The sequence below is a fragment of the Lynx rufus genome, unplaced genomic scaffold, assembly GCF_022079265.1.
Source record: "Lynx rufus isolate CCGP_SWC_20201006 ecotype Redwood Valley unplaced genomic scaffold, mLynRuf1.p SCAF_11, whole genome shotgun sequence".
In the NCBI taxonomy this organism is placed as follows: Eukaryota; Metazoa; Chordata; class Mammalia; order Carnivora; family Felidae; genus Lynx; species Lynx rufus.
Window position 1 is genome coordinate 66,347,903 of NW_025814825.1, and position 13,816 is coordinate 66,361,718.

The 13,816-nt window shown below is 47.6% G+C and overlaps 1 protein-coding gene across 12 annotated transcripts in view; it reads right to left on the reverse strand.

Annotated features, from left to right (window-relative positions):
* EBF3 (EBF transcription factor 3) overlaps window positions 1–13,816 on the reverse strand; it is a 117,174-nt gene that overhangs the window by 98,990 nt on the left and 4,368 nt on the right. For 11 of the 12 annotated variants that reach the window (XM_047073629.1, XM_047073627.1, XM_047073623.1 and 8 more), the window contains exons 5-6: window positions 13,640–13,713; window positions 11,969–12,037 (exon numbers count right to left, since the gene is read on the reverse strand). In XM_047073629.1, the coding sequence (XP_046929585.1) occupies window positions 11,969–12,037; window positions 13,640–13,713 (143 nt within the window). The remainder of the gene's footprint in view (window positions 1–11,968; window positions 12,038–13,639; window positions 13,714–13,816) is intronic. The other variant, XM_047073624.1, reaches the window with a different exon arrangement.

Genomic DNA, 13,816 nt, shown 5'->3' on the forward strand with positions numbered 1-13,816 from the left:
AATTTCATTATCTTTGCAGCTGTTGCCTAGGATCAAGCAAAGGTTATTACCCTCTTCGAAAACACTATAGAATATGTACGAAAATGTCAGGAGAACTGGGCATTTAAAGCTTGATTTTTTAAAAGAAAAACACTGTCTGAAGTTTAGAATAAACTGTACTTGACATTTATGTACCATGATGCATTTCTTGGTAAACTGATTCTGCAAGGAAATTCTTTGAATTCGACTCTGTGACTGGATTGTAAAAGGAAAAGGGAGAGTGGGGAGGGGAGGGGTGGGGAGCGGGGTGGGGGGGGGGGAGAGACGAGGAGGAAGGTGGGGGGAGATGGTGAAGCCATCCAAAACCAAAGCTCTCCCCACGTCAGACTGTATAGGATTTCTTAACCTTTCAGATAACCATCACAGGAAAGATAACTCCGGAGAACCCTAACCGATTGCCATGACCTAATCGTATGGATCACTCAGGCCCGTTTAAAGCATTTGAAGAAAAATGACCAGTGCAAAGAACGTGATTGATCAGAGAGCTCTGTAAATCATGTGGATTCGGCACAGTCCTCCGGCCTCCACTGCTAGGGTTCCATCTATGATGATAAATTAGCATTAGATGGAACCTAATGAGTTTACTAAACATTTGGGATTTGTGCTAATAAACTGGCTGGCTGTGAACTAGCAGAAGCGATGAGCAATCCCGGGGCTCCCTCTTATCTCTGTACATGACAGTTAAACCACGCTTCCAATCTGCGATCAATTCATCATCCGACACCATTGTACATTCCTCACAAAAAGATAATTACTGCTTCCCTGGATCAGAACACTCATATTTCCTTGGAATTGCTGCTCTTGATGGCAGACCCTGTCACTGCTTCCTCCGAGCCCCACTATACAGCTCTATTTATGATCATTATTTTTGCCTAAACAAGCCTTTTTCCTCAACTTGATAACGAAGTCCGCTCTGAGAAGGGAACAGTTAAGGCATTGTTTCCTCTGCGGACTGCTTTTACGTTTAGTGGAGGCCGCTGACAAATATTTTATTCAGGGCATTAGTAAAAGTTTCCACTCGTTAGGAGATATCGCTTCCATTTCCTTCAAAAAAAAAAAAAAAAAAATCCTGTTCCCAGCTCTGATTTGTTAAAAAACAGAAAGGGAACAAGAGTAAAGCAAGTAACGTAACAGAGAATAAATCAAAACATGATTAAAAAGACCGTAGCAGGTTCCAAATCACATGCCCCTGGCTTCGCTGCCTGTGCGTTGCTGGACCCTGCCTGGCGAGGGTCTGCCCTGCCGACTGGTCAACTCTGTGTGACCCCCAGCACACGCAATAAATTACCATAACACACAACTCTGAAACAATGTAAATTAGTTACTGCTCACAGGCTAATAAATGGGAACAAATGTGTTTGGGGCTGGAATGGGGTTCTGGATGCTCTAATTGCTGGGAATAATTATAATGGGGTCTCAGGGAACGTAAGAAGTCACTTGTCGTGACAAATGCCCCAGCCCAGCACATACGCTTCTGACCGCGAGAACGGGAGCAGACAAATCATGTCCTTCCTTAAAGTTAAATGTACTCCTAGACCTTGCTTAATTCACAATCGTGTACGAAAGCCTTTTCGAAACGATAAGGCACATCCACGTGTCATATCGTTCTCAACCAAACAAGTTTATTTTTACTGCCAAGCGTTTTCTGAGACTGTCGTGGGCACGCTATATGCGTACGAGCAGCGCGTCCAACACAAAAGCTTCGGTGGCCGGCAGAAACGGGAGAGCATCCGCCGTTCGTTAGGGCAGCGGGAGAGAGCAGGATGTATCTTTGAGCTGCACAAAGGCACGCCTCTGGACGGGGAACCTAGCCGTTTATTAACTTGCATAACTCATTTATTTGTTCAAAGTAATGATCTTTGGGAAAAGGGCTGTTATATTTAGAACCTGCTTGTCAAATTTAATAAATGATAGTTATTGCCATTTTTTCCCCTGAAAGCAGTTTTCCCAGATCCTTCTCACCTTCCCTGGGGTCCCCGCCGGCCAAGGACCGATGGGCAGCCCACGTCTCGGTAACTGATGGCTGCTGCCCGGTGGCCGGCTCAGGCCGGTGACCTCGGACGGTAGGGATGAGCATCACGTCTAATCCAATCCCCCACTTATTTCCTGACCCAATCTTCCTGATGTCAGAGGACAAATCGCTTCATTGAGAAAATGGAAATGGACGGGCGAGATCCCTTTGGTAGCAATTCCAATAACCAAATATCAGGAAGGAGACAGGAGAGAGGTTGCTGGGGACCACCCCATCCCGGCACACTGATCTGATTTACAAACCTCTCCTAATGTGAACCAAATGCTCTGGGTGTGAATTCATACTTAGCCATAAAACCCTTTCGTTGCTCTGTCTCATATTAAATACCACATATAACTCTCAGCAGGTTTTATGTTGTGTTTCACTGTCAGCAATGGCTAAAGCTGGCCTAACATTTTGTTTGGCAATTAGGAAAATTTGTAGTTTAATTTATTAAACCAAAAAAGCCAACAACTCCGCTGAATGCTGAATTCATTCCATTTTCAGGCCACAGTGTAGTATCCTGCCTTCCGATAATTTAATCGTTCTCCTTTTATGGCCTGTGCTATTTAAATATTCCAAAGAAGTATTTCTGGGGGTGGGGGGTGGGGACCCGAATAATAAGCAAAATGGAGTGACACCACTTAAATAAAGTCTCGGTAAAAAGTTTTCATTTCTTTGCAAAGGAGCCAACTGTTTTAAAAACAAAAATGGGGGTGGATCACGTAAACTTCTGAAACACCCACAGACAACATCCAAATACCAAAGCACTAACTGCTACGATAAGCTCACGAGTAAGGGAGTTCACTACAAAAACACAGTCAATGGAAGGGAAAACACGGCCCAGAAACCTTTCATAAAGAAAAAACAGAAAAACAGAAATTCAGAAAGTATTATTAGTGGTTATAAAGCTGTAAAAATACAGGGAAGGCTCTTAAAATAGATTTTAAGCGAAAGAAGCCAATCTGAAAAGGCCACACTGTGCGATTCCAACTCTATGACTGACATTCTAGAGTGGGCACAAGTACAGGCCCAGTATGAAGATGAGCATCTGCCCGGGGCCGGGGGTAAGGAGGCGAAAAGGCAGAGCACAGATGATGGTTAGGACAGTGAAACCACCCTGCATGACACTGTCGTAGGAAAAGACCTTTGGGACGCACAGCATTCAGAGTGAACCCTAACTAAACAGCAGACTTCGGTTTACTTACAACGTATCAGTGCTGGCTCATCAATTGTAACAACGTGCCTCACTAAGGCAAGACGTTACCAAACGGGAATATGGGGACTTCGTACTTTCTGCCCGGGTTCCCATGTTTCTGTAAACCCAAAACTGCTCTAAAAAAATGAAGTCTGGGGGCACCCAGCTGACTCCGTCAGGGGAACATGGGACTCTTGATCTCGGGATCATGAGTTCGAGCCCCACCACCAGCCCTGGGCCTAGAGCTCACTTAAAAAAAAAAAAAAAAAAAAGTATCAGTTTTTCTAAAAAGCACTCTCAGACCACCTTGGAATCTATATCAAATGCAGAGGAAGGAAATGCCAAGTAGGGGTGGTTTGTCACTGGCTGCAGGTGTGGACTCCGTGGCCCTGCTCCGTGACCACCCCGTCCTCAGCCCCGCTTTGTGCCTCCTGGTCTTTCTTGTTGGCCACGGGATGTCATTCCACACAGCTGGATGGTCCTGTGACCTGAGCGGCAACAACTTGGAAAGGACATCCGCATAGACTGGTCAGGACGGGATTTGGGTACCTGCACACCACATCCCCGGATACTGATGGTCTTAGAAAACCCAGGGCCTTCTCAGGGAGGGCCCCCCCCCCACCTTCCTCAACAGGACTGGACAGGACCATCCCCGACCCCTCCCCAATGCCTAGTTGGTCTTGTCGGGTGTTGGTTGAGATGAAAGGGGCACCCTTCCCTGCTGCGCCTTCTATGCAGGCCCCGTCCCCCACCTAGAGTCAGGGTGACCTACCTGCCTGCCCCCACACGTGTCTCGGGAAGGCGTGCCGCCCACCTGTGCCTACAATCGAATCCCACACTCCTATGCTACACATAGGTCACCCTCGGATGGCCCCACGCCAGGGGCGGCCTGCAGACCCGTTTTCCAGTGACACCACCACATCCAGACCGGCCATTCCTGCGAAAAGTCTCCGTCTCAGTGAAAACTTACATCGGGGTGTGAGGATGTGCAGGAAGCCACTGCTGAAGCCTTTACTCGGACGGGGAGATGGGGGCTCAGGTCAAGGCGGGTCTTTCCCCCTTTGGAACTTCATCATCAGGAGGGCAAATGTTTTCAGGGCCTTAAACACTGCCCAAGTTTTGTCTTGTTTTAACACGGCACCCTGCCCCCCCCCCGCTGCCTTCTGCTGAGAGAGAGGGAAAAGGGAAAATACAGGCAATGAGGGAGGAGGGAGGAGGGAGGAGGGAGGAGGCAGGGGAGAGCGAGGAGGGAGGAGGAGGAGGGGGAGGGGGCAGGGAGAGGTGGGGGAGGAAAGGGAGGCGGAGGCAGGGGCGGCTGGAGCTGCCCGTCAGGGCTAACCACGGCCTCCTCCCCAGATGTGCGAGCAGCTCCCCTCCACACCCAGCAGAGGCAAGCTGGAGCCTACTCCTTCCGTCCGCGGGGCCTGGGCTCTGGGTCCTCCAACGACGCAAACTCTGAGCCCTTCCTTTCCGCACATGTTAAACTCATTTCCTAGTGAATTACTGGGGGAAGCAGGGCTGCCCCTGTGCACGCTCACACGCGGCACTCGGTCCACCGCTGGCTCCACGGCCCCGCGTGCATCTGGAGTGTTTTCTAGCTGAGCAACTTCCAGCCAAGGAATTAGAGGGAGAGTTCTCATTTGTTTTGTTTTTAAAGGGAAAGGGAAACCAGTGATTCAAAAACAACCCGTTACAGTTTCCCCGCCCCAGCCCCCACCGTGCCCTTCATCGAACTGGTTGGTCGCAAATGTATAGCATTTATTATGTTGATAGATAGGACAGACTGTTTGCTGAATAAATAGTTTTGAAAACAGCCTCTTCAAGCTTTCTACAATTTAATGAACCCTAGTTACCCCCAAAGACCGAGAAGCTTATAAAATACAATCCCCCCAAAAAAAAAACCCTTAACACATAAAATTCCTCTGCTTATTTTTCTAAGTTATAGCCATATTTTTATTTTAAAGCATTAATAATACCAGCATAATGTCTCATTATGTAGACTTTTGACCACAAACGTTTTGGGGAGATTTGCTAGGCAGATAAACAAACAAGAGGCGCTTGTGTTCTGCCGGGCTGACGGGAGGGCATGGTTTTCATTTTCTCCGAGCACAAGCTCCAGAAGCTGTGCCCAAGCCCCGGCTAAGCTCCTTGAGTTTTCACTTCCTGCATCCCTACTTGTCAATCACTTCCTGTCTGCAACGACAATTTCCATCATTAGAGCGTGCAATTTTTATCTCCTCCAACGTGCCGCCCGTTGCCGCTGGTAGTTTGAATTCTGATAAATTATTCACCGTCTTTGAAAAGTAACCGAAATCACAGCATCAGCGTGAGCCGCCTACATGCACAGGGACCACCACCCTCCCGGTTTGTCTCCTAAACGCTCTGACGAGGCCAGCTCCTCCCGCTTCGGCGGCACGAGAAGGCCTGTGGCCAGCCCCAATTATCTGCTGGTGCACAGAGAGTAATTATTTGCTTCCTGTAAGCATGCGTAACAGAACCCCGAGTTTGGACGGCTTTCCATAAGGTAATCCAATTCATCCAAGCCATCCTAACACAATTACAGGCACTGGCAATATCTTTGCTTTTCACCTGATAAGGCTGCCGCAGAGGCACGGAATGGCTTGCGTCAACATACCTCCTGGAGTATAGCTTCTGACAGGCCCGGCTTCCAGCCCCTCCCCTCCGCCCCCTGCATTTTCATGCCTGCGTGCTGCCCCGGGCTCCTGCTTACAGCAGCAGCAGAGGCAGCAAAGAGGCTTCTTCTCCCTTGCACAAGCGGTCAAGAATCCGAGTTGTTTGAGAGTGTTGCGGAAATCATGACGAGTGTGTGGCTGGTTTTAAAACCCAGCCTCTGCCTGGCTCGGCCATGGAGTCCTTACCCAGGCCAGGCACAGCCATAAATCTCCGCGGGCCTCCTCGGCCTAGACCAGAGAGGCGGGCGCTGGGCCTGGTGGTGGCCCCGAACCACCGTGGCGTGTGGGGACAGTCAGCACACGGACTTAGCATGTATGATGTAGACTCTCCTCCGATCCTGGGGCTGCCGGGGGTGGGGGGGGTGGGGGGGGTGGGAGAACAAAGTCGGACCTGTTTCTGGTGTCTCCCTGTGTAAGTGAAAGCATGTCATTGTGAGACAGTAATGTAGTGCTTCTTCTCCTGTTTATTTTCAGAAGTTTATGGAAAAATGTTTAAGGGATGAATGAACTTTTTGCCTCTCCCCGCTGGCGTGCCAGGGAATAAAACAGCCATTCACACCTGAGTGTGACAAAGCCAGATGGGGCCGGTGCCAGGCAAAATCAGATTCTTTGTAGCCACATCCATTCATCCCAACTGTGTGTTCCTGTTGCCAAATTCCTGGCCAATGTCTTCCCTCCGCTGAAGTCCCAGCGTATTCAAACACACCCTGAACCGCTCCGCGCCTCAAACCCACGGCCGAGAGCAAGAGGAGGGCTCCGGGATCCCAAGGCCTGTTCGCGGATAATTATAGTCCCATCTTCAGGAAAACCGAGAAGGGAAGGTTCACACCAAACTGCACTGTTTTCATCGCGTTATGCAGATGAAGTGACGTGATGTCGTTTAGGCAGTTAATAAACAGTCTCCGTGTTGCAGGGCATCCAAATGCTACTGAATAGAACACCCTAGATCCCTGAATGATGTGTAATTAAAATTATTTTTAAAATCCTCCTTGACAGGCCGGGGCTTAGCCAAAATGTAAATGACATTAAAGAAGACAATGAATTTAATTTTATTTAATGTCCCTTTTTGCAGATCCTCATTTACATAGCATTTTTAACAAAAGCGTTGACCTTATAAATGCTGGCATTTGTACAGCTCCCTCAGAGTTGGATTTAATCACGCTCGTGCAAAGCCATGAGGGAGGAAGCTTTAAGTTCTCGGCTTGGAGATGGAGTAGGAATAAAAACAGTGGGTCTGGTCAAATGTTTATCCTCCCCGCTTCTGAAAACAACCTGACAAGAAGATGTAAAGGGCTGGGGAATAGCCCGGTGCTGTTTGTAAGGCTTGGTAATAATCATACATAATCGTTTGGAAATATAGCTAATAAAAAATATAATGAGTGTTCAGCAAAATCGGCATTAGGCCCAAATTACATGATATTAATACTTGAACAGGTGCAGAAAGGCGCTTTAAATGAGGTAAATGAATAAAATGTCCCAGAGCACAACTGTGTGTGCTGACAAAAAGTCAATGCCATGAATAATTCAGCGAGGGGGACCGCCAGCAAAGGTCGGCTCTCTTTGACCTTTGTGACAGGAAGTGAAAGGAAACACTGTTGACTAAAAAAAAAAAAAAGAGAGAGAGAGAGAGAGAGAAAGAAAAGAAAGGAAGAAAATCTCCAATCGGTCTTCAGCTACCGTTCTGCAATCACTTTAAAGGTGTAAAGTTAAAACGTGTAAATGAATCAAAGCAAGGCTGGGCGGGGGGGGGGGGGGGGGGGGGGCAAGTTAAAATTGTTGGTAGTTAGCACATCAGAGTAAGGACGATGTGAAATCACAGACAATGAGAGGTTAAGTAAATAATATTTTTCTACAACCCCATGTCGATTATGTATAAAAATCTGAGGTCAGCCGAAAAGTATTTTCAGAGCCCACAGGGTTGAAATTCTGTAACAGCTGTTAAATATGACAAAACTTCCCTCCCCACCCCCCCCCCAAACTAAAGCTATTCCAAACTCTGTATGAAAGAAAATGGGATAAACAGATGTCTGGCTTCCAGACAGGAAAGTAGGACAGACTTGGAATGAGAAGTCTCCCCGACTCTATAGACCGATGCCAGATTTACCGGGGAGGGGGCGCTGCCTGCCACGGAGGTGCCAGCGAGCAGGACGCCTGAGACCATGCCATCTGGAACCGCCCCGCCGAGCACGCTCCCGGCACCGCGCGAGCACACGGCGTGCGACCCGGCCCGCGTGGACGGTCACGGCGCCCAGCGCCCGCCGCTTCACGGGCTGCAACACGCGGGCCCGGGCGCCCCCGGTCCACCCGGGGGGCCAAGTGCGCAAGGGAGGTGAGGGCGCGTGCCTTGCTGGGCACCTCCAGGAGGGCCCGGGCACGCTCACCAGGATGGCACAGGGGGAGCACGAGAGCCAAAGTGTGGTTCTGGTTTAGCAGCCACACCGACATCCTGTAATCATTTACAGCCCTTGGAATGTACGGGTGAAACGAGAGAGATTTATCTGTTCATAGTTGGGATATGTGGACAATGGGTGTTCCTAATGAAAACCATCTGCTTTTGTGTTTTCCCAGAAAACATTATTCCATGAGGAAAATGATACTCCCATCCTTTTCAGGAACACCGTAAGAAATTACATATGCATGTGCACACACACACACACACACACACACACACGTGCACGTGGGTGCGTATGCACACGCACACCTTTCTCTCCCTGCGTCTGGCTCCCCACAGGTCACCGCGATCTACCGTGGACCCTGTCCCGTAGCGTCCACTGACCGTGCTTTTACTCCCCAGCGTTATGCCTCTCCTTTCCTTTACCCCACAAGTCGTGACGTTAGCTTACGTCAACTGCAGTGGAATTGTATTTTCGGGGCTATAAAAGATGGTTTGTCTGGCATTGTTTTATGAGGAAGACGACAGTTAACGTAGGTGAAACCTTCCTGGTAAATTAAAAGGGTTTGATAATACAAAATATCCTCACTTTTCCCCCTTCTTTCCTCTGAAGCGCGTCTTCCATGCTGTTCATGAGTATTTAATGCTTCTGAAAGACAACTAAGTTGTGTAATTAATTGATTTAAGGCACCAGAGTCTATAGAACGTGATTTCCTTGCCAGAGCGGGAAGTTTACTCCTCTGTTCTCATAACACAGAGAAGCAGTCTCGGCGTGCCGGAAGAGGCTCGGTGTGGGTTAGAACAAATGTGGGCCCATTGATCTCAATTCAGGTTGGAACTATTGGTTTATATCCTCAGGACAAATATGCCTTATCTGGTCAGAACCTGCTAAATGTATCCAAAGGCCACAAGGAGCTGGCGAAGCACATTGTATATAATTCTTTTTTAAGCCAACTAACCAAGTGATGACATTGCTGATGGGGACCTGTAGACTGACTCACCAATCTGATGGGATCTTTTATCCTGCAATACTCCAGAGGGAGCACAGGCTAGAAACTCAACATGAGCGACTAATTTTAGGAGGCAACACCCCCCCCCCTCAGAAATGACTATCATTATGGAATTGAAACTCATCTCAGCTGTGAAAGACTGCACCTCTCTAAAGATGTTCCCCTCCTGCAGGTGTTTTTTTTTTTTTCTTTCTTTCTCCGATTAACACAACCTGCCCTAGCGAACACGAGATTCTTCGCTTTTCCCCTAGAAACAGACCTTAAACTGGAGAAAGAGCCAATACGGTAACGGTTTCACGAGCATCTCCATCAGGCAACAAAATAAGTAATGTTTATCCACTGTCAGTGACAGCTCTCTTAAGAATGCTAAAAATGCACATTCTGTCTGTCATTACTTCTTTTTTCTTTTTAAATACATGAAATTTATTGTCAAACTGGTTTCCATACAACACCCAGTGCTCATCCCAAAAGATGCCCTCCTCAATGTCCATCACCCACCCTCCCCTCCCTCCCACCCCCCCATCAGCCCTGTCTGTTCTCAGTTCTGTCTGTCATTACTTAAGAAACTATCCTTACCTCAAAACCCCTAACGTGGAAGGTGATTAAAATTCCTGTAAAATTGTCATATCTTTGAATTTAGAAGCCAAGCAGATTTTTCATCAATAATTAAGACCTCCAAAGCATTTACGCCAGGCGTAAATGGGGCTGCAATCCTCCTTATTCAAATAAACTTGGTAAACCCATTAGCCAAATGTTTTTACATTTTTCCCCTCCTCTCACGCTTCTGGAATATCAAATGATCACACACTTCTCTTAGACTAGAAAGGTTTCGGTAATCTCGGCACACACTTCAATTAACCAAATAGAAGACAGCATCCCGACAAGAATGAAAGGGGACATTTCTGCACATCAAGGGAAGATATTTCCCACCGCGTGGATTAAAACGGAGTATTAAAAGGTATTCAGTATCAACAGTCGATAAATGATTGAATGGTACACAAACCCAACGTGATTTTGAAGGGAACACACAGTATCCCAAACGTTCGTGGAATCGGCACGACCCCTCCGTTACTGTGCTGACGACGTCACAATTTAAAAGGAAGTCATCTTTCTAAAATCTCACCATCTCACCAACCGAAGACAACCCAAAAGAGGCACGCCTCACAATCCTGCATTGCCAGCAAACACACACCACCTCTTCAGGCATCTCACGCTCAGACAAGATTCCAGGAGCTGCTCAAACACTTTTAGCCAGTCAAAAACAAAATAAAATGAATTCGGTGACGAGACGACAATCCAAGGCCGCACGATTTCCATAGCCACCACACTAAAGACAAATATAATTCTATTGATTTTTGGAGTTGGAGTTCTATAAAGTGTTGAACTTGTTCTCAATTGCCTGAGTGACGGCCACAACTGGTCAGCCCTATTTGATTACTAATAAGAGAGCTGTCCTCTCTGTCAGATACCGAACATTCTCCACTAAGCAAACAGCTATCCCAGCTAGTTAAACATTAGCATTGCTCTCCACTGGTGGTGCATATTTCTTTAGGCTTAACTCATAGAGTTTTCCGGGTTTAATTTTTCAGACACTGGACAGCAAAGTTCACGATCAAAAGATAACTTTGTAATAAAAGCTGCTGAAATTCAACCCCTCTTCAAAACCGTCTAACCCTCTGCCTCACAAAACTGGTGTCATATGTACACGCCTAACATTTATTCGATTTGGGTACCAATTGCGAAATCTGCAGTCAATCACACACTGGGCCTCTTACTGTTCCTCCCACTGTTGGGAAGAAAGGACTCCTCCTCTCCTCCAGGTCACCGAAAGCCAGCGATTTGGGTGAGTGTTGGAAGAGGAGGGTGGAAGGGGATGTTTTTGTTGTTTCGACCAAAGCAATGCCAAACGCACATTAGCACTATTAGGACTAATGATTAGTATCTTAAAAGGATGCGACGTTGCCCAAGGAATATGATAAATCACAAGATGAAAAGCAGCAAGGTAAAGAATGCATACAGCTCATCTAGTTATGGAAATTAATGTTGGAAAATGTAACCAGCGTGTGTAATTAGTTTCAATTATAACAACTTTGGTTTGTTAGTTACATATTTGCTACTTGACATAAAGCGACAGCCACAATTGGAAAAAAATTAGGAGACATTTTGCAACTAATTGAGAGCAGATTAAATTCATTCTAACACTGGGCAACAATTACAACAGTCAACGCCACCCAAGTCTCAACTTCAGCTATCATCCGAGATAAAAACAAGGCAAAAATGAAATACTTGTTAACAAATTAGCAAAAAGCATTTTATGACATATCTCTGGGTTGAAAGCCAGCAAATCTCTAGGCATAAAGTGCTCCTCACAGTGAGAGCAGTGGCAGATGATACTGCTTCCCTTGACAACTCGCAAGCAATTACTGAATCCCCACAGAGCGAGCCACCAGGTTTCCAAGTCAACCCACCTGTGCATGATAACGCACGCGGACAACAAATGGTGCAACTCACAAGATGAGCTCCACACCAGACTCCAAAAAACGGAGCAGCTAGAAACCGAGCACAAGCGAAAGGGCTGGGCTGCTGCTGCGGGTTTGTTTTGAGAAATGAAGAAGTCATCCTTACCTGTCAATGATTACAGGGTCTGAGGGCGTTTCGTTTCTGTTGCCACAACTTTTCTTGTCACAGCACCGGCTGTGGAGCAATGGTAAACACTGGTTTCAATACGCACTGCGTCCTTTTATGCCCAACTTGTAATTTTTTTTTTTTTTTGAAGCCTGACACTAAAGCGGTCTGAGTGGAGACAACAAGTCCTCCTACCACAGCAGTCTGGCAAACGTAAAAACCCAGGGAGCTCGTGTGCTCTGCGGCTACACTCATGATGTAAGTTTCTACCGGAAGGAACGAAGTTGAACAGTATCTGGTACCCTAGGAGAGCAGCCCGGCTCCTACAGAAATTCTGATGCTAAAATATGGAAAGCGTGTTCGGTGTTTGTCTTTGCAATGAACTGAGGAGAAGGGGAGGCAGGAGGCTTGGGAATAACTTTTCACAGCTCCCGCTTTTGTTTACCTCTAATTGTCAAGCTGTTATTTCTGGAAAAGGTGCAAGATGCCACCTTCAACCAATATTTCTTTTGGGCATTTATTAATTATAACCACAAAGGCACGCATCAATCTATCAGAAACTTCCATTGTTCCTTCTTTAAGCCCACCTTAACTCCGTTATTGAAACTTTAATTAAAGCAGAAATGAAACAAAAATGTTATGCTTCTCGCATTTTAAAAAAGCATACTTGTATAATGGTTACATGTCTAAATTAGCTAAATTAACACCATATGGTTGGCAAAGTATATAAAGCCTTTTAAAGCTGACAGCTAAAGTGATTAAAGAAAGTCTACAGTCTTCCACTTAGAGCTTAAATCACATCTGTGCGCTTTCTATGTTAATTGCAGTACATGCAGAAGTGGATAATAAAGAAATTCCACTTTATTGGTTGTAATTTATATTTATTACCTGATATGAGAAAAAGTCAGCTTTTGTATATTAGCGCTGTAACAATATGTCTGCTCAGAAATGGCATTTAGGCAACAGGCACCGTAGCCAGGCGGAGTATGCCCCTCAGAGTCTGCGGCCTGCTACTGTCGCCAGCAGACCCAGGCCCTTGCTACGCCTTGCAACTGTATTTCACATGCCGCGCATGCAAAGTCAATGATGCATTTTTATTTGCCATGTAGGGGTGAGACTCTGGTGGTACTTGGAAAAAAACAGGTGGGAAACTGCTCTTCTGACAGGGATCTCAAGGAACGCGCGCGCAATCTAACAACAATATGGACGAGGCATCGCCACTCTGGGGAAGAGGTTAACTGACGGAATCACAATCCAATTCTCACATAGGCTAGCGCTGGCATAAGTACAGAAGAGTTTCCTTTTTATCAGTAACACAGTTGCAGAGCTCGGGACGCCAGTGCTTGCGGAGGAAGCAGTAAAATGAGTCCCAGCGCTCTCTGACTCCTCCGGCTCCGGGGACAGAGGCGTCACCCAGGACCCGTTTTCCTTTTCGACTGCACGAATTAATCCGCTCTGCTGAGCAGCCGGTGGCACTGGTCGTCTCCGCCGGGGAGGGAGAGAGGAGAACGGGCTCCTCGGTGGCTCGGGGTGCAGACTCGGGCCGATTGCATTTCAATCGATGCCCGGCCCGAAGTTGGGCGGGGTGGTGGCGCCTGCAGGCAGCGTCCTTTGTGGACGCAGCTGGCGCCGAGGCCGCCCGCGCCCCCGCTGCCCGCGCCCGCCGCTCACCTGCACATGATCTCGTGGGTCAGCAGCACGCGACACATCTCCGGGTTCTTGTCCTGGCCCTCGTACACGATGGCCTGCGCGGGGAGGGGGGGGGGGACAAGCAGAGGCGGGGGTTACGCGGCGCCGGCGGCTTGGGCGCCCAGTCGCCCCGGGCGCTGCGGGTCTCCCGGGCGGCAG